The sequence below is a fragment of the Pseudopipra pipra genome, chromosome 3 (genome assembly GCF_036250125.1).
Source record: "Pseudopipra pipra isolate bDixPip1 chromosome 3, bDixPip1.hap1, whole genome shotgun sequence".
Lineage (NCBI taxonomy): Eukaryota > Metazoa > Chordata > Aves > Passeriformes > Pipridae > Pseudopipra > Pseudopipra pipra.
The window spans coordinates 10,087,151-10,107,895 of record NC_087551.1 but is presented as its reverse complement, the minus strand read 5'-3'; the positions used below and the strand labels follow the sequence as shown (position 1 = coordinate 10,107,895).

At 37.8% G+C, this 20,745-nt stretch overlaps 1 protein-coding gene across 18 annotated transcripts in view; it reads left to right on the top strand.

Annotated features, from left to right (window-relative positions):
- Positions 1 to 20,745, top strand: part of EHBP1 (EH domain binding protein 1) — a 212,299-nt gene that overhangs the window by 98,944 nt on the left and 92,610 nt on the right. For all 18 annotated transcript variants that reach the window (XM_064647676.1, XM_064647675.1, XM_064647688.1 and 15 more), the window contains one exon: positions 5,146 to 5,332. In XM_064647676.1, the coding sequence (XP_064503746.1) occupies positions 5,146 to 5,332 (187 nt within the window). The remainder of the gene's footprint in view (positions 1 to 5,145; positions 5,333 to 20,745) is intronic.

Sequence of the window (20,745 nt, the reverse complement as noted above, 5' to 3'; positions counted from 1 at the left end):
CTGCTGTGTCTTCAGAGTGCAGTGTGATCACCCTGATGGTCACACCAGACATTGTTGGTCATTCTGTGGTCACCAGAATCTGCAGGGAGAAAAAAAAAGTATACTTTACACCCATTAAGATGTAGGTATAGAGGACAGCAAAGATTGAGAGAAGCAGAAAAAGAAAAAGCTTCATTGATGAGCAAGTGAAGAATTTTCTCTGGTTTATATTTTTATTTTTTTTAACCAAAGATAAAAATAAACTCCCCATAGGTGGAATCTACTGGAACATAAAGCTGGGTTGTGTTTTCATTATAAAGCAACGTCCCCTGGGAAGATGGAAGAATAAGCAGTCAATAAACATTGTAAAAACAGTTTTTTACATCTTTCACATAAGTTTTTTATGTCCTGACCACCAAAGTAACCTTCCTCTCCACATTTTTCTCCCAAGCTGTAGAAACAACATGTCATAGAAAAAGACCTGGAAACCATATGTTGAATGTATTGGGTAGGAGCGTGGTAAGGGAAAGCTTTGAATTTTTATACTGAATGCTCTGGAGGAATGAATATAATGATAAAACTCCAGTCTAGGAACACAGGACACGTGGTATTAACTCACACCTACAAACACTGTTTCACCTTACTTCATGTCATTAATTTTCAAATCTTTAAGCAGAAAGTTTCTGCTAAGATATGGTATGGTGAGCACCAAAGGAAAAATTTTCTTGGCATTGCCACTTGGTAGTTTTTGCGTGCCCTAAATCATGAAAGCTTATGTCCAGATGTGTATTGATTTTTATCTACTGTGAATATTGATGCTTTTATTATTTACCTAAGTGGGTAATCTTCTTCCAAAGCTATTAAAGTCTAGCCTTCAGTGTCAATTTGTGGCAGAGAGTTCCACAAAAAAACCAAGATCTTAAATGAAATGTGTTTCCTTTGTTGATTGTAAATAAATTACCTTTCCAATCCCATCCTGTCTCTTCTGCTGGCTTATCAAAACAACAATTAGTAGTGTTGGATTTACCTGCTGTAAACAGTTGTTGTCTCGTCTATCTCTAGCTTGTTCACCATTACTTATCTCTTGTCTGAGTTAACTTTTTCAATCTCTCTTCATACAGAAGTCTCTTCATCTCTCTAATCATTTCCACTGCACGTCTCTGGACCCTGTTATTTCTCCTGCTGTATGTCTATTTTAAGATGTGTTGACTTGGCCTGAGCAGTGTAATCAAGACAAGGCTGAACAACTGAGTCATATCATGACATTAGACAACTTTGCATATTATTTTCAACCTCTCTCCTAATGTCTTGTCTTTTGACTTTTTAAAATTTCGTTTCATTTTGTTTCACTGGTCAAGTGCTTTCCCCAGGTGTCGTTTTGAACATGATAGGTGGAATTCATGAGAAATGGAAGGCTCCTGAAAGACATTTGCTGTCACTCAGGAACTACAATGTATTTTTATCCCTATGTCTTAAATGTTTAATTGGAGTTCATTTAATGTACTGCTTGGCATTTTCCTCTTATATTTTGTGTGAAATGCAGTGATATATCCTGGGAACATGGACACATCAGTTAACATCTGGACCCTTGTCCCACTCTGCTCTGGCAGATCCCTAGTTCTGATTCTGGACTTGGAGCTTACACAAAGTGCCCCAAGAGCTGAACTCTGATGCTAGTTTTGTAACAGACTCTCATTGTAATCTTGTAAAAGGTACTTAGCCTCACTGTGCCTCTGTGAAGGATTTATCTTGGGTAATTTGCTTCATTGAAACATATTTCACTAATGGTTGTGAAGATAAGTAATATTTCATAACACATGCAAAGCATAGTCACAAGCATAAGCATCATGAGACATTGCATGGTCTTAGACATTGAAGGACTTAGATGAACCAGTACATTTATTTATTCTGCTGTAAAACTATGCTCTCAAAACATACTTCCTCTGACTAGATTGAGATCTCTACCTAGGTAGAGATAAGGAACACATTTGCCTTTCATTAGTTTGGACATTTGAATGGTAGTGGAAAATCCTGCTTTTGCCTTTTTGAATTTTATACATTAAAATCAAAATGGTGGGTGGCAACCTGTTAATGAAGGACAGCACACCTTGTGAAATTAAATTCAATTATTTGAAAATAGCACAGCTCACAACTACTTAATGTATAATGCCTTCAACCTTAGTACTTCTGATTGGCAGTGTTGCCTGATCTTTTAACCCTGCCATGCTGACAGCTGTGGGTTTCCTTCTCAATAAAATGTTGATTTTTTTTTTCCAGTTAACTGGTAACGCTGATCCAAATAACTTTTAAATTGGTCAGAATAAAACTTGCTTTCCAATATCATTTGGCTCTGTGGCTTCTTATCTCGTTAATCATTGTATGGCTTAGAATTATGCTGTCTAATTGGCAAGACTATCGAGTTGCCATCTACTGAAGCTGCCTGTTGCACAATAAGCCACAAGCCACGTTGTCAGTGATATTTTAATGCCAGGTCGTTTGTCACGTCTGGGATTTTTTGATTTTGTGGTGGACAGTCTAGTATCTCTTCAGACAAATCATACTATGTGGGTCAATTAAATAACTTCACCAAAGCAAAAAGTACGGGGCTGATCTCAGAGAAAAGTGCTTTCATATTTTCCAGCTAAGGCTTTTTTCAGCCAGGCTTTTCATGGCCTTAATTTCTTGTATAGCCGTGTGGAAGCCGTTGGACCAAACTCTGCGACATATATCAGACTTTTATGGTTTCAAACTTCACAGCCTCTTCAGGAAAGAAACATTTTGGTGGTTTTTTTCTGTATTAAAATAAATTTATCAAAAATCTGTCTCAATATTTGTAAGAAGAATTAAAAGTGCAGGGGGAAGGTAGAAAGTAGCACGTGTGTGTGTCTGTTCTGTGCATGTATGTGTCTGTTTCTGTGACTAAAATGTGAGGGTTTATCTGGCTTGTTCTTCTCTAGAAAAAAAAGGGCAGTGACTTGTCTCCTTTTAGCACTTCCTTCTGGTTCAGACAGAGGGTACAGTTCTTCAGGTTGATGCATGCAGTGCAACCAGTTCTGGAGCACAAAAATTAAAAAAATAGTTCTTCCAAACCTGTTTGCTCTCATCGATAAGGTGTTGGGGTTTTTTTCACACCAAAATAATTTTAACACCTTAAAAATACACCTTTCTAATTCAGAGTACACAGAGGTGAATTCCTGCCAAACATGCTGTGCCTGTTGGCTGTTCCGAAGGCAGACTTGTTGAACTAAATCAAACCTTGTGCTGTCCCATAGAATGCATTGTTCTTCAGCCTTTATCTCTTTTATCTTCATTTTCACCTCCCTTTGAACTCTCTGGTGTCTAAAGGCAGCTGAGCTGGGCTGTCAGCTGAATTAGAGCTACTGACAGCTGGATGCATTCTCCACTCCAGCCTGAATACCTTCCTTTTCCTGCTGTCTCCAAACACCCATCTGTTCCCATTACCTTGTTATTTTGATGTTGCCTTTAGTTTTGATTGCACTGGTGGCTTTGCTGCTTGATGGGCAGCAAAGTGGGAACACCTGAAAGTTGCCTTCAGTCAACAGATGAGTTATTTTTGTGTTAGTCTTTCCTTTTGCTTCAGGATCTGGATATCTTTTTCTATTAGGAGCAGATTCTTAGAAAGGTCTGGAGGTTTTATGCCTGATTTTCATTTATCTGCTTTGGAAAACTTTGCCTTTTAGAAGCAGACTTATTTTCTGTGGTGTGGATTACTAATTGCTTCCTTTTTCTCAGTGAAATGAGTAAACTGCATTAAAATAAATTCTAAAATCAGTCTATGAGACTGAAAGACATTTTCATACTAAAATTACAGACAACTGAGAGAAATTTCATGTTGTGTGAAGGGCAACTGGATGAATAGTTGGTTTTTCACTTGTCCCCAAATTCTGCTGTTTTAGTTATTTAAAAACAGCGTGTACTAGTTCATAACTCTTATCCCGAGAGGGAATTTGTAAATGGATCTAGCTAGGTAGGCTCTTGTCTGATGCTGCATGCATTATTGTTTCCATCTAGAGTGGAATTCTAAGGGACTTCAAGGGACTGAGGTTATTTTCCGTGGTTAGTTACGGTGTATACAATAACTGTATGTAGATACATTGTTGGGAATCACTCTGACTTAGTTACGTAAACATAGTGTGAGATATATGATAAATATATCTTGCAGGGGAAATATGGGCTAGAAAGGAATTAATTAGTTTATCCATTTCATAACTCACCATCCAGTTTTGGATTGCAAAATGTGAAAAGCAAATATTATTAGTGGAATAATTCAGTGCAAAGAAGGTTCCCACAAATATCCTTACCAGGATACAAAATTGCTGACTCCTCTTAAGTGTGTAGAAAAAGCCATTATTGTTGTATTATTGATTGATATTTGATTTATCAAACTAATATAAAATATGGCAATGCTGTGGAACAAATGCAGAGTTGGAACATGAATGCTAGAGTTAAAAATAATTCTTTGGACTGTATCTGCTTGTTTCTTAAGTAAGGTTTAGTTATAAAAAGCACTTTCAAAATAGACAAATGATGGCTACTGGTATCTGCAGAGAGAGATATACAAGTCAACTGTGGCTCTTCTTACACTGTTGACTTATCCAGAGAGTGTTCTTGAAATGGTGTGGTGCCTTTATGCTACAGAGTTTGAAATACTCTCGATGTGGATTGTATATCTAATGGAGGCCAACATTTTCAGGCTTGGACAGCCAAGAGTGAGGAAGTGGAAGCACGACTGTACCAGTGACCTTATTCTTAACTCTGTTATAATGAAGCATTCTTAATTCTGTTCATTATGAGTGTTGAACAGCCAGCAACTTCACTCAAATTTGTTGGTATTGATCTTGTAGAATCAGGGCATTCTTTGATAGATGGTGAAGTATAATTGAAGAGTTAGCTTTATGCAAGTGGTAAAACTTCTGCAATTTACAGGACTTTATAAAATTTATGGAAATTATGACAATGAAGTTTTAACTGTTGTAACTCACTTTTCAGTTGTATAAAACAGTATCTAAAAGCATCTAAAGGTAAAACATATTCTTACGTGGTATAATAAAAACATTTTGGTCATTGGCTTTTCTAAACAGGTCTTATTTTCGATTTAATTTTCAAGGAGATAGCAAAGAAATGTGTTTCCCTTCTTTTAATTAGATCAAATCCATTTTATGAACCAAAACCAAGCCCTGCTTTAATTAAAGTTGCTCTGCTGCAAGAACCAGAAAAGAAGATGAAAAGAAAGGCTCCTGAACCCCCAAACCTCTTGCCAAAGACAGAGATGGGCACGGGTGACAACGTGTCAGCTATTCCTGCATCAAGGGAGCTTTCCTCCTCTCCTAAGGTAAGCTTTACATACCAAAATTTCTTCTTTTTTCTTAACAGTGCCTTTCCGTGTATTGTAAACATCCTATTTATTTCTGCAGGCCAACTTAAAAGCTTTGCTTGCACTTAATAAGGTGTTGGCTCGTCTCTATTCACTTGGTTCATGGGGAGGGAGCAGCAGTAGGAGCTTGTATTTTTTCTTTAAGGATTTAATGACAACAGTAACAGCAACTGCAGTTTCAAAGAAAAGAGCCTTCTAGTAACCAATGTTACAGGCCAGCTGGATATGCCATCGAGAAGGAAGAAAATCACATTGAACAGTGCTTTGTCCTGATCTATTTTAATGCTGCTAAGCCTTGCCCCTGTTGAAGAGTCTGTCTCCACATTTCTGTCATAAATCTGGGTTTTAAGAGCTTAGTACTGGATACTGTTTATTTGTATTGGGATTTATATGTGTCCAATTCCATACCTATGTTGAAGTAATTTAAAAAAAAAAAAAGACAGTCTACTTTAATTCAGATTAACTATTTATTACAAATGCTCCGACTAAGAATACTTAGATATGCACATCCATCTCTGTTTGTCAAGGGAAAATCTGAGTTAATTTCAGTTGAAGAGGGCAATGTGAGACATGGATATTTTATTATTACAACAGCTAACTTCTGTCAGTGTGGATTTCAACTCCAGTGTTTCAGCAGTTCGCACCACTTGTGCTTTTCTTTTAAACAAAATAAGCATTTAATAGTCTAAGTTAATGGAACTTCCTTAGAAATGAATGTCACATATGCTGCCTGCTTGTTTTAAAGGTAGGAAGATGAGGACAGAAGGCTTTCTTTACAGCATATCTTGCCCAGTGTATGCATATTATCCTCTGATTTGCCTTGTATTGGAGCCGCTCTACTTTAATTTAAGAATTGAGTGAAACTACTTGTCATATATATAATTTCACTGTGTAATTACTCAGCCAGATTGTGCACATGTCCTTGTCCACTCAGGCTCTGATCTTGTTGTCGTTTTACCACTCACTCAGGCTAAAGATTATGAGACCAGAAATCTAATCTGTGTCTGCTCACTGCAAAACAAAATGGTAGGGAAGACTACAACTATACTTCACAAGTTATTCTTAATATGCAAAACCACAACCAGGGATATATGAAATCAAAGCATAGCAGTTTTATAATGCTCTGAAATGGGATTCAGTCCTGTTTGCTGAATGAAAAATATGGCACATTGTTTGATTTCTGGTGGAGACTGGCCCTTGTGTCAAAGCAAAATGGCCAAAGAAAAGGTTTCTGGTGCTACCAGGCTGTGCGAAGGCATCTGTGGAGATTTTCATCAGGTTGCTTGATGGAAGTTGTGCTCAAATTGCTCATTGAGAGGTGTTTTTTACAGATCTGCATCCAAGGAAATATGTCTGTCTGCTTCATTCATGTCTTTTTTGTGCTGAAATAACACGTTACTGCTGAGTTTGGTTGTTGTAGTTTTTGTAGGGCTGTGAGGGAAGGTGGAGCTCTATGCTGACATTAGCTTTTATAGGAAAGCTTTTTTTTTTTTTTTTCAACAGGATTTTGGAGGATATGAGACATTAGGGAGGTCTCCCAAGCAGGTGCAGTGTCCTGGTTTATTGTATTGCCACTACAGTGGAAAATTTTGCTGACTGGGTGTGTTAAAATATTGCACGGTCACTTGCAATGCAGAAAGCTTTCTGTAAGCACAGTCTTTTTTCTGTGCTTTAATTGTTTTGCCCTAAGATCAGAAGCATTTTACTTGGAATGCTTTTTGAAATTTGGAAAAGTACTGGCATTTAAAAGAAAAGAAAATAAAGTTTTCTCACACTACAATATAAAATAGTGTCCAAATAGGACTTGGACTGTTGGCACATATAGCTTGTTTATTACTCAATAGTAGAAACAATTTTTAGCAACTCAAAGGTATAGGCATTAAACAAACATGAACTTAGCACATGCCCTTATGTAGGGGGAATAGTCCTATAGAGGTAAAGTTAGGGAAAGGAAGATTAAATAACATGTGTTATTCAGTGTTTTGTCCAAGTTTGCTGGGCACAGAAAGCCTCTGGTACAACTCTGACTAAAAAGTAAATTGTTTCAGCAGGTTCAGTTCCCTGTCTTGGCTGTTGTCATAGGAAATATCTGTGGAGCAGAAGTGCTAAGCTTTTGACTATACAAACACAGCACTAATATTAGAACTTCAGAGATGAAGAAAAAATATTCCAAAAGTTCCTCTGCAAATCTTTGACAGAGTATTTGGAGCTCATGTTTCTTTCACATGCTGGTGGCGTTCATCACATTTGGTGAAGGCAAGAAGTACAAATGCTGTCATTAACATCTATATACCAGCAAGTTCATTAAATGATGAGCAGTCAGTTACCTGTAGTAGCAAAGCCTTTCCAAGTCTCTTTAATGTCTTCCCCTTGACCAGACTCTTTTGATCACTTGGATGTCCCTGTGTCACCTGTGTTGGTGAGGAAGGGTCAGTTATCTGTATAGATAAGGCAAGGTGTAACTCTCCATGAAGGTCCAGCCAGCTCTCCAGCCCATAGTATTAGCTCAGTATACACGAGTTTAGAGGAAGTTTTGCTTCCAAATTTTATTATCTACTTGCACTTCCTAAAGGGATATCTTTATTCTCTCCTGTCTTCCTTCCATACCTCCTCCAAATAATCTGAGTCATCAGAGAGGTCTTTAAAATGCAAACTGTGAAATCTGGGATTATCCCACAGTTAATCATCTCGAATGACTTGAGAACTGCGGTATATTTTTATGGCTCACTGTATTTGGGTGAGTCTGACAAACTGCAAAGCTGTAATTACGCTCTTCAGTCATCAAACTGCTACAGTGCTGTCAAGCCCAGCTGAAGCCTTGGGCTTGTTGCTGTCATGCATGTGTTAGTGGCCTTTACCTGGTTTGGATAACCAGGTTTTGCCTCTCACAGAGGTGATAGAGACTTTAAATTTCTTCCACTTGTTGACTTTGTGGAAAAAAAATTGAACAAAAGTTCAGGCTCAAAATGTGGTATCAGACCAGTAAACAGCATGCATATCAGTGCTTGTCATTGCTTTAGCTGATTACAAAATATGCATAGGAACTTCAGCTGGGTGAAATCTCAGCCAGTCTCAGTATCTCTTCTCTTCCTGCATTATGTTGAGTTTATTCAAAATAAGATCAGTTCTGGAGCTGTCAGCTATGTGTCATGGTAAAGAAGCAAAAGCCATGTGTCTCTGCACAATCAAGGATTTTATTGCATTTGTGAAAATGAGGAGGCAGGAATGTTACCGAATATGTGTGGGAGGTGAAAAATTATTTACTAGGGAACAGGAGGGAACAGATAATCACCCTCAACCATAGAGTTATTTTTAAATGTGAAAAGAAAATAGTCCCTGCACTAGATTGACATTACTCATTCACTCTTTTGAAGGATAGCATATGCCCTTCCCTTTCAGGAAACAATTCTGAGAAGGGCTTTTCCTGTTATTTGGTATATTCAGTTTTTTGCCAAAGCTCATGTTGATGGCTCATGAATCTATCAGGTTTCTGTAGTTACTATTATCCTACTGAATGTCAACAGGTATGTTGTGTTTGGTGAATCCAGCTTGGTCTCACATCCTTTCTCCTGTCTTCAAGGTCTGGAAACCTGTGTTCATTAGACATGTTTTACAGAGTAACTGCTGCAGGCTGAGTAGCTGCCAGCCTGGGACTTGGGAGCTCACAGAGCTCCATCTCCCTACTGCCTACTGGGCTACCCAGTATCTCTCAGTAAATGAAACTCCTGCACTCCAGTCCTGGGGATAGATGTTTCTCTGGCAATACGTGTGAACAGCCATGGAGTTGATATCAGACCACAGGATGCTTTTTGAACTTTACCTTGAATGGATTTTTAATTATACCTTGCAACTCATGAAAGTATATAGCACCAGGGCAGGATGATAAATCAGCTTAAGACTATCATTAATGTATACACCATTCTTGCCTTTATGAAGTCATGGTATTGCTGGTAATCATGAAAATACAGGAATTGGTTTTGGCGCTTGTAGACAAGAGCTTGTGATGACCTTTTAAGTTGGTGGAAAAGGAGAATACACATTCACTTAATAGTCCAAAGCCAATAGTAGTAACATCTCTGTTTTGTCATCATCATTGTTTAAGCTCTCTCTGTCTCTGATTTTAAAACTAATTGTTTTGCATGCCCAGTGATAGTCTGCCCTTTCATGCCAGACAAGCTAGCTGATTTAAGCTCTAATGAAACATTTATAGGAAATGTAATAAGAAACACGGAATCCTTTTTCTGCATGACATGTAATAACCCATCTCCATCCAGTATCCTTTGTAATCTGTTGTGTATCTGCAACGCTTCTGTTCAGGCTGTTCAGAAAGATTTATGCCTGATAGACAGTTTGTCCTTCAAACAGCAAATGAGGTACAAATTACTTTATGAAAGAAGAGAAGTTCTCAGACACTTCTCAAGGGAATGAGAAAAAACATGTAATTTTTAAATTTTTTTTCTCCTTCTTATTTATTCTAACTCAGAATAAATGCTTAGCGATAAAGTGCGAAACACTCAGGTAGGTTTAGTGGAAAGGGTAACGTTCCATATAGCACTAGGCACTGCTTTCCAAGAGTTCAGGGATCTCATAGGCTCCATTTACTCCTTTTCTCCACTTTTATTTACCTCAGCATTATCAACCTCATGTGACCAAACAGTAGGAAGACTTCATCTTAAAACACAGGTGCAGTAATGCAATTAAGTGGAGAAATGACATTAAACTCCAAATGGGAGATGGAGATCACTCACTCTCTTGGTATCAAAAGTATCTCCAGTTGTTCATTCACATAAGGATTTCCTGGCTCTCTGGAACATCTTTAGTGATTTTGCTCCTTCTCAGCTTCACATTCACTGCAAAGGAATTGTGCAGCTCATTTGCATGAGATCTTTGTCACTTTGTCACTCCCTATGCAGACAAATAGTTCATCAAGCCCAAGGAAGACTTGGGAGGTACTGGATAGAATTGCAAGATATCTACTCTTATAAACTTGTGCAGAAAAGACACTGAGAAAATCTGCTTTTGCATGCAGCCCAAAAACATTTTTTCTTTTAATGGGAAGAAACACAAGCTGCACACTTAATATGAACAGAGTGACAGTGAGATAATCATATGGAAGCACAGACAAGTCAGTCAACTTGCAGCGTTTCAAGTGTTAAAGAATAAAATAGGCTCCATTTTTTAATACAATACTTAAACAATTTCTTATTACTGTTTGCATGAGTTTTAAATGGTGTTTGTTAACTTGATTGTGTCGTCTTCATATTATTCCCATGATTGGTGCTGACAGGAGTCTATTTTTAGATACAGAGACTACAGATGAAACCAAACCCTTCCTTATTCTATGTGTGGCTTTCTGCCCTTCTGAATGAAGTATCTTGTGCCCATTTTCTGGTAACAAGCCAGTCAAACTGCTTACAAAAAGATTTAGATGCTGCTCTATAGTTACATTTTCTCTAAGAGACATGCTTCCTTCAGAATTTTAGCTCTAAAACCAGGTAAGTTAATAGTTTGCCTGTGTGTTCCTATAGCAGGAGTTATGCCCAGGTCTGGAGGCAGAGCTGAGCTGCTCCCAACCTCAGCACCCTACTTCTTGCCTTATCCTATTTCCAAGCACCTGCTGGAGTGGAAACACATCATCACATACAGGTCTCTCTGCAAAGCTCATGACTCATGTATATGTTGTTCCACAGGGAACAAATCCAGGTTGTGTGCTGAGCCAAGGGTCAGTGAAAGGCACTGCTTTCTGGGACAATTGAGCAACTGAATGCTGTCCAGGAGCAGTGAATGTTAACCTCTTGAACTAGATTTTGGTGGTGGTTTGGTTGTTGGGTTTTTTTCCAAGTTTACAGCTTGATCCAGCCAGCTATTGTCTTGACTGTAATGCCATGCAGCTGGAAGAGTGCTGGTTTGTGTCACATGAACTATCATAAAAAAACCAGTTCTCTGTAAGGGCAGATCTTAGGTGACTCAGACTGAGGACTCAAAAGCATTAACTTCCAGTAATTTGGAGTTAGGCTTTTTTTGTGGACATCAGTTTTTCTTCAAAAGTATATATATACAATTATACAAAGTGAGCTAGTTAAAAATGTATTTGTAACCATAATTTTTGAACACTTGATTTGGCAACTTTCAGTTCTGCTATTTAGGTGTTTGACTCTTTCTTCTTTAGATGCCTATTAATACTGGGAGTGCAGGTAACAGGCCTCCAGAGTTGTCGTCGTAAAATATTTTTCATTGCAAATTAGTATATATAAAATGCAGGTTTATAAATGCTTGGCTGCTTCTGCCATTTTCGTAACTGCTCTTTAAGGTATTTCTGCATTATTGGTGCAACGTAGCTCCTACTGAAATGGATGGAAACATTGTCAGTGCCTGCAGCAGTTCTGGATTGCACCAGTTAGCACTTCTGCAGAATGTCTGTGCAAATAAATTTTGGTAACTTCACCAGTGTTGTGACATTCCAAGCCTCAATTTTCATATTTTTATATTTAACTTACATTTACAAATTACAGTACTCTGGTCATCATAAAATATTACTTTACTTATTGTGGAGAAAATATGCTCTTTAGATATGTATTGGCAGTAATTTCATATGTTTTATTTCCACTTGGAAGTTTAAGATTGTGCACTATTCTGTGGAAAAAAAAAATCCATCTCTGACAGAGAGTAGAAAAGCCAACAGACATATTGTATGACACAGTGTTACAATGTTCCATTAAAATGCCAGCACTGTTGCGTGTGGGTAAACTAACAAAAAATACTTATTTTATGTTTTATTCAAAACCAACACCAATACAATAATTTCTTAAATTTTCCCATATCAATATATGTGATGATTTATATAATCATTCATTTCCTTGAATGATGTGTTCCAACAGTCAACAAATGCAAGAATGGTCAAATAAGACTCATATCCTGATTCGGGAACTGTTTAAAGGCTGATGAGATCAGGAGAGAGAAGAAGGCAGCCTTTGGATGGTGGAAACACCCACACTGCCTTTTCTGGGCTCTAACTTCCCACAATAGAAGGTGAATTAAATGCTTGAAGAGCATGCTTCTCAGAGGAGAGAGATGGGGGGAGTGACGGTGGGGTATCTCCAGAGGTGAGCTGAGCTCCACACTGCCTTTGAGACAAGTCTCTCATTGCACCCATTTCTGCAGGACTGGGAGGAGACTGCTCTTCTCATGGAAGTGCCAAAGGCATTTGCCTGAAATCTGTCCTTAAAATATCCCTAAAGTGGATAAATGCAAAGAAGAAGTGAGGAGCTGCCAGGAGCATTGAGGTTTCTGGAGTGCTGTGGTTCCTAAATGTCAAGGCTTTCATAGCAGTCTTTGGTTTCTCTCACAGAGGACGAGGGGATGAGGCACAGGCACACAGACTGGTCAGGTGGAGTCCTGGCCTTCCGAAACATCTGAATAACAACTGCATTAGGTGAGCTCCCAGTGAGATCTAGGGGAGCTTCTGGAAGATGTAATCTGAAAATCCTTATCCCTGATGAGGGCCTTTTATTTTATTTCCTATAAGTTATCTGCCTTCACTTCTCCAGCAGAAAGGAGCTGAGAGGAGACAGGCAAATGGCACAGGGCTGTGAGCTCCTGATGTAGGTGCTGGAGGGCCACCTTCCTGGCATTTCTGTAAGTTTTCAAAGGACCTGGGGGCTTCAATTTTCATGCTGGGCTTCACAGACTGTTAGTCCTGTTCACTTCAAGCTTTGCTCTTTAAGAGGTAGAAGAAAGAAGGAACACTTCTCATAAGACCTTTTTTAAACTACCATCAGAACAAAAATCCTCAAAATCTTCACAACAAAAACCTGATAAAAATCTATCCTTTTTCTGTACAGTTTTTACACCTTATTATCAAGTCCCTTAACAAGAGCCAAACAAGCAGGTTACTGGACAGCTTTTTAATTGAAAACTTGATTCTTTCCAGTATTCCCTTGCACCTAACAAGTAGCACAATTTGTAGAAGTTGATGTTATTGTAGCATTTTTAGCTATTACCTCAAGCTTTATGTTGGGGCTGGTTTAGATAAAGTCCTGAGTACTGTCTCCACCACCCTTGGCCCTTGATGCAGTGCTCCAGTGAAGGAACACACTAACAATAGCCTGGTTTTCTGCTTGCCTGAGGGGTGGGTTTGGTTCATCGTGGTTGGCAGGCACCTCAAATTGGAAATAAGTGTGCATGAATAAATTTTCCTTTGCTTCTGTCATGATGAGTTATGCACATATTACAAAAATAATTATCTTCCCTTCATAAATCAGTCTGATAGTTAACTTTTGTTTGCTCACTAATTCACTCTTCCTGCTAAATGTTCTTTGGTTTGGATCAGATACTTAAGCATAGGAATAAATCACAGGTCTAAGACAGAATGCTTTTTGTTGCTGGGAAAGAAGAATAAGTCTAAAACCAAAATAAATGGCATTTGTAAGCAAATCTACAGTGCAATGATGGCCCTAAAATGAGGTGCTAGTATTAGCTATTCTGCTCTGCTTTGTAAAAGTATTTTTTTAGGTAAAATTTTGTCTGATTTATTTTAAAATAGCGATCACCATTACTTTTAGACGGGCAGGTCAAGTAAATAAATTTGTAAAGCGAGATATACTGAGAGGAAAAATCCAGGAGAAAAACAGAAGCCAAGGATGCCAGGAGCTAAGCCCTGGGGCATGTGAAACAGTCAGGTATTATATGTGTATGTTGTAGTCATGCTCGCTGGCAAATACAAGCCAAGCGCAAATCTTTTTTTTTAAGGAGAGAAAACCAAGCCAGTTAGAAGGAAAATGTTGTATTCCTGAGTTGCTGGAAGAAATATGTTGCCAATTCATATTGCAACACAGCTCTGATGACAAGAAGCTGCATAATAAACCAAGTACTTGTGCGATAGTGCCGGCACACTAGCTGCGTGTTCTACAACAGCATTTTTAACCATGTTCAACAGTGTGCTTGCTATCGCTCCTCCATTTGTTGAATTCAGGATGACCTTTGCATGAATAAAGTCAAATAGGATTAAGGCAGGAATTTTCAACAATGGGAAAGAGCAACAGATGTAGCCGACTTTGAACGTGGGAGGATTGTTGATGCACGGTTGCCTAAAGGGAGTGTCTGTGGTGACAAAAAAAGGGGGAGAGGGGAAAAAAACCCAACAATTTCCTAAAATATTAACCACATAAAAGAAAAGAAAATAAATAGAAAACAGTCCAAAGGAACTGAGTGATCCTGGTTTTTATTGGCATCGAGCTGAAGGCATGATTTTTTGATTCACTGCCTCCTTTTAAATCTATTTCCTTCTATTCTTTCAGCAGAACTCTGTTCTCTGAAACTGTCGCTATATATGAGCTGTCTGAGGGGTTTGTGGCGGGTATCGTGTTTTTAGGTTCATGGTTTCTCCTGAGTTAAGGAAAACAAAAATGGAATATACAGGGGGAAAAGTTGTTTTGCTGCAGAATTAGTAGTTTGAGTACGAAATCCAGTTCCTGCTGGTATTTTTTTATTTGATTTATCCTATGGAGAAGCATATAGATGGATCTCAAATACAGTGCAAGCACTCTATATAGAAACTGTTACAGAAAAGGGGGGGGAAGGTTAGAAATATAGTTAAAGCAAGAACTCTTTCTGATATATCTTAAGTAGTTTTATATTTTACGTGCCCATTAGATATACTGAATTTGTTTTTATCTCAATAAAAAGAGGACATACATATGTATTTTACTTAGTAGATTTAAAGTATTTGGTTACCTTTCGAAAATACAATAAATTCTTTGAAACTTACTTAGTTTTATTATTGACAAGAGCTGTTTTGCAGTTTAGTAGATAGTCGCGTTAACCCCTAAGTGATACTTCATAGTTTGTAGTAATGAATAATGCACAAAATTTAAATATCATTCATAAGTGTAATTCAGACAAATCAGCTTTGAAAAGCATTCATGGGAAAAGCTTTTAAAGTGTGAATGAAATCATGTGCTCTAGCTCAATGAAAGGGCTTTAAAGGAGCTAGCTAGAAACTAAAGTAATTAAGAAAATCGTGTTGTAAATGCTATGAAAAATATTGGTGAGCTTAATGTATTACAGTTCAACTGTAATATTTAAGAGCTTGATTAAACATCCACTGATTAAATGCTTATACTACACTTTAAAGAGAGCAATGCTGTTGAGAGGGCAGTCTCTCACAGTAGAAAAATCATTTGGATTCAGAGGATGTAGCATGGTAAAACATCTTCTAATACATCTTATCCTACTTCTTCCCATACTCCTTTAGAGCAGAGCTTGCTGTGAGTTGCCACTAGCTGATGACATGCCAAAGTGTACTCAGTGGTTGTAACATGTCTCCCACCCCCCAAACAAGGAGTATTTCAACAGATATAGAAGAAAAAAAATAAACAAACAAGCCCAAAACAGAACAAAAATATACCCCCAAACCCTCTATTGTTACCTGGGATCAAATATCCTGAAGGACACAGCTATTGAATATCTGAAGAACACAGCTCTCTACATGCTGGAGGCTTCATTACTAATTTTTGTTGCCTTAGTAAAGAGGCTGTTATGTTTAATTTTTGCACTAGGGACAACTTCGTATGCATGCCTGGCATCTTTAGCACCAAGAGCACGTAACTGTTATGTGCATGGAGTGGATTAATGCCCACTGTGGCTGAAAAAAGTCGCCTTCATTTCTTCGTGGGCTCAGTGTTGGAACCAACATTAATCTCACAAACGTGTACATAACTACTCACATTGTTTGTGAATGCACAACTGTGTGAAAGGCTGTTACAGTCACACAGCAAAAACATAGAAATGTGTTTTGAAAGAGCAGTTGTATGCTTATTATTAGACACCTGGATTTTTGTTGACGTTCATGAGACTTAATGGAGTCCACTGAAGGCAATGAGAAGATGAGGTCCTTGATCCTGAATTAAGTTCCTGAGAAGTGACATCTTTTCATCCAGGGTTCCAGGAGTATGAACTGGGGCGGGTCAGGGCAGTTTCTAGCTCCTTAGTTGTCTTTTGTGTGTTTGAAGGGTGATCCACAAGGAAGAGGACAGTCTCCTTTTCTTTGGTGGCTCTGTTCTCCCTCGCTTCATCAACACCTTGAGACAAAGAACTGTAATCCTAAAGCCTTGCAAGGGTCATGTTTCTTGGCTTGCTTCAATGCAAATAGATCTTTAGAATCCAACTCAGACAATCATGCTTTAAAAGTATCCTAAAATGTTATACCATTGGAAATAATTATAAATAAAAATGGTGTTCTATTTTTGTATTCTTTATTTTTTTCCAATTAGCTGCCTTGTATTTTTTGCGTCTGGAGCATAATGAATGTAATTTTTACTTATAAAACAGATAGTTCAGAATTTGTTTCTGTTATTTCAAGTAAGCTTGGGGGATTTTTTAATGTAGTGTGTATTTTCTTTCTGTGTGTGTATATAGGTATATATAAACTTACATTTTAATATATTTGTTACTGTGATAATTATGGTTATTTGTTATATAGAAAGGTATATATATGTTATTTGTGTGCCTTTGTATATAACAAATATGCTTTTCTTTCTGCATGCAGGCTTTCTACAAAGTGAATTCAGACAGTAATTTGATACAGATGGCTTAACAGATCATAATTAAAGTGTTTTGTCCTAGAATCTGCTTCGTAACTCAACCATATTCCCTAACACCATGACCCCTTTTCATAATGTTGCTAAAGTGCTTTCAAGAACTCTGCAGAAAGCTTTGTTTTTTATCACTTTAAAGCAATACTGAAGAATTGATGCTTTTCTGAAGTGCCCTTATGGCACTCTGTGCTATTGGTAAGTAGTCTGTCATGATTGTCATTGACAGCAATGACTCAGGAACATAATGTGACTCAGTCTTTTGTTTTGAGACATGGGTGTGTAGACCAGAACCCAATCAATAGGCTTAAGTATAAAACTACAGCAAACCAAATATTGATTCAATGCTCAAATTCTTATTACTGTAACCACAACCCTTCCATTGTACTTAAAATGTTATTAGAATATTAACATTATTATAATTAAAAAAAAAAAAAGGAAGATGAAAAATTGCCTTTGAGGGGGTTCCAGGGAAGGAGTTTTCTCTGCAAATGCATTTAACTGTTTTTACATTCTGTATAGCATCAAGATTAGGCTTTTGCAAAAAAATAGGTTTGGGGGTTTGCCTACTAGAATTAGGTTTTCTTTTAGGACAGTATCTTTCTTTCTGTTTACATACCATTGTTTTCAGATATAGAACTAGAATGTAGCATAGATATGAGTAATAGGGAATAACTAGAAGAAAATTCTGATGAGAGCCTCCAAATTTTCGAAATGTTCTTCCATTTCTGGTCTCCTTGGACGTACAAATGGTTGCTTTAAAATCACAATCTGTCTTTTTTTGCAAGTATTTAAAGAGTTGTAGAACCCATACAACATATGGCACATTAGGTGGTTTGACTCAGAGCACTTTCATCTCTGGAAGAGTATTTCCCTTATTTTTTGGAGGAAGCCAGTAGTGTGACTTGTCCTCAAACAAATGAAATGTACTGCTCCAGATTTTGGGTCTTGTGCATTTTTTTTTTTTTTGCACATATAAGCTGTAATTGGCCCTTCATCACCCTCAGTCTCTGTTTCTATGACAGTTGCTCTGCCAATATTTGATGCCCAATACAGAAGAAAAAGAAAAAAGAAAGCAAGATTATGTTGTGGCTCTACTTTCTGACCAGGTTTTAGCAATTTGACATCCTTAAACTCCTGAACATTGTCCTTGCTGCTCTCCCTGCATGACTGATGGACTTGGTGTGGAGCCCCAACCAGATGATCTGAGCACTGCTGGAAATGCATATCTGCTTGGAACTATCTGAGAAATAGATTCACATTTTTAAAAATATATATTTAAAATGGGGCATTTTCATATTTACTGAGTAAAAAGGGACTAAGAGACAAGTCAAATCCTACTATGGTCTTGTTTTTTGCTTTTGTCCTTTTCAGCTTAAAAGGATCCTTTTAAAAACTGGTTGTTGACTTTGGGTGTGAGTTGTAGGTTTAGATTGCATAAGAATTGACCTCTTTTGATAGTGAAGTTTGTTACAAATATATTGCTTGTGTCTGATTTAGGACATAAAATACCTCTGTAGTGTTCCATAATTCATGGACAGAGATAGCATCCCCTAAGGCTGGTGTGGAGCGTCTTAGTCAGACTTCTGCTCTGAAGAGTTTTCCAAACAGTGTGTGTCTGCGAGCTGCAGAAGATGTTTTGGGAGACCAATCAGACAAATCTTGTTTACCTAAACTCCTCTTTTGAGAGTCCAGTGCCCTCCCCTTTCTGCTTCCTGCCACCCACCCCCCCCAAACTTGCTAAAGGGATTGTTAAGTAGCAGCATTTAACGCTGCCAGGGTTTTATAAATGGGAGATAATAAAAAGAATTGCTAAATGCCTTTTCAGTATTTACATGTGGTAAAAAAACCTTATGTGAATGCAACTCACTGACTAAAGCAGCACACACACTATATATTTATCAACTCATCATTGTCCCCCTAGTGCTTCTATTTGAGTACTCTCTAAGTTTTATTTTAACTGTGGGCAAAACTGCTCTTTGAACTCCCTTCTGTGCTGCTTCAAAGGTAAGGGAGGTCTTAGTCAAATGATATCACTGTACTTGTTTCCCAGCCATGTCTTGGGGCATGCTTCTGCTGCCTAGAAGTCTGAAAAGCCCATGTTATTAAGATGATGGGTCCTAACCTTTAAATAATTTTTAGAAGCTCATGTAACTTGGAACTAACACTCAGTATTAGAATCAACTTTATAGATTCCACTGGAAGCTTATTTAGAGCAGTTGGCTTTTATAAATTTATCAAAGTTTTGAAATTGCAGCTATTTTGCTGTGTTACCAGAGCTCTCCCTTACATTAACTTTCTCTTCCCTTTATGTTTCCCATTTCAAAGATTGTCATAATCATTTAATCTCTCGTTATGCAATTAGATATGTTGCTACACATTTATTAGCAAACTTACTGTCAGACTAGTAGTAATGCTCTAATTTACACTTCCCAAAGCATGGAAGTTCCTGTATAGGAATGAAGGCTCCCTTCTTTTCCCTCCTCCACCTATCCTGAGGTGCTTGTGCAGTGAAAAGTATTGCAGGAGACTGAGATGTGTGAGTGATAAGTGCTCTGCATTTGTAACACCTGGACATGATCAGACACGTTAAAGATGATGTATGAGGCTTGAGTGTGAGTTTTCTCCATTTGTGCTGGCTGAAATTTGCCCCCCTGTAGCTCATTGGGGTTCTCTGATAAATCTGATCTCATCCCCCAACCTGAGGGAGAGCAATCAATACCTTCCCCCACAGCTCCTTCTAAGAGCACTGGTACTACTGGTTGGAAGACTGAAGTCCTCTGGTGCAGTTCTTCTATCCAGGAGTTTCCTAGTTCTATCCGCAGATGAGTGTTTGGAATCAGGAGCAGCTCACACCAGACACACGTTAATCATTGCATCATCTGGGGACCAGTCGAGAACTTCGCAGGAGTGCTTAATTTTATTTAACACACCATGTAAATTAAGACACTTAAAGTTCCATTTGTGGAAGCTCAAAGCCATAACACCACTTAAGGATTTTAATCCATTGGACAGTAATGTCTTTGGGATCCAGCAATGTCATCTGTCTGTCACTGTGAGTTAGGGACAGTTAATGAATGGGTTAATGATTGGAATAGTGTTGAAAGACCAGGGAGTCATGATCTGTATCTCTGATACTGCCTTAGGAATGCAAACCCCAAACAATCAGAAACACCTATAGAGTTGTCTGTTCAGGAAAACCCCTCAAGCTGCCATCTGGACACGATGCTCATGAGTATTGTGCACACTGCATGTAAAATAGTGCATGCTAAAATCCCTTTCCATGATTCCATTCCTCCTCTCCCTCAGCAGCTTGGAATACTTCTCATATCTGCAAAATTTGTTCCTTGAATTCAAAATCAGCATTTTGTCTCAAAGCTTTTAATATTGCAATACTTATAATGTAATATTTTTCTAAAAAATGTTTCTATTTTATTTATCTGACAAATTTTTTTTTTTTACTTTAGGGAACTTAAACCAGGAAAAAAATGCTGCTAAACAAAAAAAAAAAATGCTGCTGTAGTTCCAAATATTAAGCTAATTTTTAAAATGTTGACCTAAATAATACATTCAATTAATGAAAAAAAAAGCTGTCTTTGCAGACAATGTACTAATATTTAATTTGAAATTTTATTGAGTAGATCCTGGGGATCATTTAGGAGTTTTACATGTGTTAAAAAAAAGAAACCCAGAAGACCTGACTGCTGTGCATTGCTGTAACACCCCTGGAACGTGGCTAACGCCCAATTACTGCATGCTTAGACTTGGATGGGAATTACA